This window comes from Acanthisitta chloris, unplaced genomic scaffold, assembly GCF_000695815.1.
Source record: "Acanthisitta chloris isolate BGI_N310 unplaced genomic scaffold, ASM69581v1 scaffold33143, whole genome shotgun sequence".
Lineage (NCBI taxonomy): Eukaryota > Metazoa > Chordata > Aves > Passeriformes > Acanthisittidae > Acanthisitta > Acanthisitta chloris.
In genome coordinates this window covers 68,650-73,264 of record NW_008666281.1, presented here as the reverse complement: position 1 = coordinate 73,264, position 4,615 = coordinate 68,650, and the positions used below count along the sequence as shown (strand labels likewise).

At 42.2% G+C, this 4,615-nt stretch overlaps 1 protein-coding gene across 1 annotated transcript in view; it reads left to right on the top strand.

The window, feature by feature from the left end:
* The window catches only part of SESN1 (sestrin 1), a 10,880-nt gene extending 6,481 nt beyond the window's left edge, over window positions 1-4,399 (top strand). The window contains exons 6-10 of the mRNA XM_009072023.1: window positions 1,178-1,325; window positions 2,170-2,282; window positions 2,482-2,672; window positions 2,905-3,049; window positions 3,978-4,399. Of these exons, the coding sequence (XP_009070271.1) occupies window positions 1,178-1,325; window positions 2,170-2,282; window positions 2,482-2,672; window positions 2,905-3,049; window positions 3,978-4,064 (684 nt within the window). The 3' untranslated portion in view covers window positions 4,065-4,399. The remainder of the gene's footprint in view (window positions 1-1,177; window positions 1,326-2,169; window positions 2,283-2,481; window positions 2,673-2,904; window positions 3,050-3,977) is intronic.
* The last annotated feature ends 216 nt before the right edge of the window (window positions 4,400-4,615 follow it).

Sequence of the window (4,615 nt, the reverse complement as noted above, 5' to 3'; positions counted from 1 at the left end):
CTTCAGTGGGAGTGGCATCGATGAGCCTAGATGTGGGCTAGACAGTTGAAAAAGTGCATTTAGGAGGAGCTGAGATGACACTGGTAAGCTGGGGGCAGCTACCAAAGGGAGAGACAGATACAATCTCTGTTGTCTACTTTTTTTTTTGTCTCCTGTCATTCATAAAGGCAAACTGAGATGACTCCCAGCCTCAGCTAGCTCATGACACGTGTCCTGAGCAGCCGTGGCCAGGAATGCTTTTCTCATGAGTGCAGTGGAAAGTTGGCTCTTCCCTTGATTCCAGCCTCTGACTTTGTTGCCTTGAGGTGTTTGTGATACATCACATATCATTTTAACAGATCATTCAGAGTTTTCTGATTATCTTTAAAACAGTATATTTTCCTGCAGCACTTAGGCTCCCTGACCTGTGTTTGCTTCCACTTAGTGAAAAGCATGATGTGAATTGCACGTTGGTTTCAGAGCAGCAATGAGGGTGTTTTCACTGCAGGTTCCTTACCTGCAAGACTGTACTGCACCAGTGTGGGTGGCATTACATTCTGTTTGGTGGAGCTTGCTGGGTCTCTGAAGGAACAAACTGCAAAAGGCAGGGAGGAAAGGGGCAGAACTGTACAAATTTTGCTTTGTGTTGATGGATTTTTAGAAGACTAACTACTGACCTAATAGTGTCTTGTGGTGCTCAAGCAGCTCTCGTGGAAGTCGATTATCTTGCACTACCTTTCTTTTGAGGCTTCATAAAATCTGCATTTATACTCACTGTTCCTTTTTTCTTCAATGTTTCTTCTCTGGGAGCAGAGAAGGGGAAAAATACAGTTGGGTAGTAAATTGTGGTTACTTCCTCTACCAGAATTTCTGTTACAGCTCCGTGTTGTTCAGTTAGATTAAGTAAGAGAAACTAATTTTAGTGTGAGAACTGCTTGTTCCAAAAGGCTGTGATTCTTAAATTATGCTAAAAATACCAGGGGTCTAGTTGAGACAAGACAATGACTAAATGTGAACCGTTAGGTCAGTACAGGTTGCTTTCAAAAACAGTTTTCCTTGAAAAGTCCAGGTCTAAAAATGTAAACAAAGGACCTAAGTTGTGTTTAAATTTTCTGTGTTTAAATTTTCTGGGTATTTCTGCCATTAGTGTCCGTTCTTGTGGCATAAAAATGAAATGTCTTTCTCTTCTTTTTTTAAGTCTGCAGAGTCTGTCTGTGAAGTTGAAGCTCTTATGGAGAAAATGAAGCAGCTCCAGGAGTGCAGGGATGAGGAGGAGGCCAGCCAAGAAGAGATGGCTACACGTTTTGAAAGAGAGAAGAGAGAAAGCATGTTCGTGTGTTCTTCAGGTACAACAGATGTAGTGTGTATATATATCTATATTCATTTATGTTTTTCCAAATTATTTGAAGAAATACTTGTTACTGTAAAAGGGGGAAAAAAGTGTTGCTAGATATCTCAAAAACATTACCATTTCTTTGAAGGAACAGAGATTAAAGATGTCTTGTTTTCTTCCAGGAACACTTAAAAGCACTTTTAAGAACACTTCTTCTAAAAGCAGAGTAGTGCCAAGATTTGTGGCACCAAACACACCATAACAATACTATGTTTAATAGAAATCTCCAGCAGAAATGGAATCTCTTAAGAGATTTAAAAGCTTCCCAAGAGATTTAAGCGACTCACAAGATGCCGTAAAAAGGCCTTAACACACTTGCTGAGTAAGTGTGTGAAACATTACTTCTCAATGACTGAGACAACACTTAATCTATTACAAGTTTAGGGTTGTCGTGGGCTCTGCAATGGAGTTTCCTCTAAAACAAACTTGGAATGGAAGTCTCAAAGTCTCTTTTTTTAATAAGCTCTCTGTTCCAAAACAGGTTTTTTCCCCTGGCAGTTTACAGACCCCTTGAGTCAGGAGAGAAGTGTCCTCTAGACTTAGGGAATAGGGTGAAGACTGGTGCACAAAAGAAGGGGGAAAAAGATGTTTGTGAGAAAGAATGTGAGTGTTTTTCATGGAGTTGCCTCTGAACACTATAGCTGCAGTCACTGAGCTGCACCAAAGAATCTTAATAGGGGTAGTCCAGAGAAACTGGGTGTTTGTTTAATAAGCACAGAGACTCCCATTCTTCTGCAAGAGTTCTGCTAGTACACTTCCAGTTTGTTCTTACTGAAACTCTGGTTTGACATTAACAGAAGATGAAGAATCTGCAGCAACAAGAGATGTCTCTCGTCACTTTGAGGACACCAGCTATGGTTACAAAGACTTCTCCCGACACGGAATGCACGTGCCCACCTTTCGTGTGCAGGTAACAAGTCTAGTTTTTGTGCCAAATCCCAAACCTGGGAATTGCTGTGCTCTCACTTACTGCCTCTGGATGAGGCTTAAAGCCAGCAAATGAACAACCCCCATGGATTGCCTGCTCTGAGATCAATGACTTAAAAGCGTAAGGGTCTTCACAAGTTCATTTCTGAAATGGCTCCATTCTCATTTTTATCTATTCTAAGGATTACTCCTGGGAAGATCATGGCTACTCCTTGGTTAACCGTCTTTACCCAGATGTGGGACAACTACTTGATGAGAAGTTTCATATTGCTTATAATCTGACTTACAACACAATGGCCATGCACAAAGATGTGGATACCTCAATGCTAAGACGAGCTATTTGGAACTATATTCATTGTATGTTTGGAATAAGGTTAGTTTTACTCCTTTTGTTCTAAATGCATTGGGTTTTCTTCTCAGATTGAAGCAGAGCTGTTTATTAAGGGAACGTGCATGTATTTGTTAAATATATTTGTGTCTGTTGGGGAGGGCCAGTAGTGGCACAAAGTACACAGTAATATATGTTGCCATAGGAACTTAGAGACAGTGCAAGTGAAATAAGTGCTGCTTGAAAATGAAAGTGTCTCTCTTTCAATTCCGAACAGATACGATGATTATGACTATGGTGAAATTAATCAGTTGTTGGACCGCAGCTTTAAAGTTTATATCAAGACTGTGGTTTGCACTCCTGAAAAGACCACAAAAAGAATGTATGATAGCTTCTGGAGGCAGTTTGAACACTCTGAGAAGGTACAGTGTGTGTGTATGCTGAGAGGCTGAGGGATATGCTAAACCTATTATAACAGGGTCCTAAAACTAGTGATTTCAGATTGTTCAAGTAAAATACTACACATGTTTTGGTTAGATTGACTGATAGATGACCTTTTCAAGTACACAAACCCTTCTTTAAAGCCCAAAACTTTGCATCTCCATAGCCATCAAAATGTAAGGGTCCTACATGTACCTGTCCCTGAATGCAGTCACCATCCATCCTCATGGAAATCGTGCAAATGAAACCACACACAGCCCTTGCAGGCCAGAGCAAACTCACAGCAAACTGCTATCAGTGAGGAAATACTTTTCACTCCCTCCCACACACACTTCCTGATCTCATCCTCAAAGAAGTACAGTAAAGGCACTGAGAAGATGAACTGGGGAACTAAAATTCTTACCTCAGGTAGCTATTGAACACCTGTGTCTCAGTAAAGTTAGCAGTTCTGTGGCATCTTAGAATTTTTCTTGTGCCTTGCCTTGGCTAACCACTCAGTGTTGGTCAGGTGGTAATACCTGTGTGTTTCTCAGTCCCAGAGGGGCAAATGACCTTATCACCTCTGCCTTTGCTAACACCCTGCTCTGTAGGCATCAATTGCCCTTTGGCCTTTAATCGATTAACCTCATTAAGCTAAGTTTGAACAAACTGTGAATATTGTGCTGCTGAAGAAGGGTTTGGGTGCTTGAAAGCTCATCTGATTTTTCCAGCTAAACCAGCTGGTTACTAAAGGCTGAGTGCCCCTTCCTGTGAACCTGTCCCTGTGACCCACTGCAAGAACTAAAGGCCTGGGTTATTGACATGCAGTGCTCCCCAGTGCTGCTGCTGCAAGCACTAACCCGAAACCCACAGCTGCTTTCACTGTGAGCCCTCCTTTAAAGCCTAACCTACCTCTTCTCTTTCCTGAAGGTCCATGTAAATTTGCTTCTGGTAGAAGCTCGGATGCAAGCCGAACTACTTTATGCTCTGAGAGCTATTACTCGCTATATGACCTGATGTCTCCGGCTGCCTGTCGACGTTGGAATGTTCTGCAGCTGCAGTGTGGCAGAGGAAGATACGAAGCCTCAGGACCAACAGTAGCTATAAGTTAAGATGCCCATTGTGCCATAACTCCTTTAGTTTCAGCTATTTCCGTGTTTGGAATATCATTGCTGCCCCTCGGCAGCAAATGCTTGGCAGTTGAACAGACAGGGTTGTGCAGAAGTGCTGCCTGCTCATGGTATTTTGGCTTTAGACAGCACAGGACATTCTATGAACTTGTGGCAACATAGCAAATGATAGATACATAGATCTTGTGTTAAGGCAAATCCTGCGGGAGTTGGAGCGCGACACGATGTTTGGAATATCATTGCTGCCCCTCGGCAGCAAATGCTTGGCAGTTGAACAGACAGGGTTGTGCAGAAGTGCTGCCTGCTCATGGTATTTTGGCTTTAGACAGCACAGGACATTCTATGAACTTGTGGCAACATAGCAAATGATAGATACATAGATCTTGTGTTAAGGCAAATCCTGCGGGAGTTGGAGCGCGACACGAAGTTTGATGACAT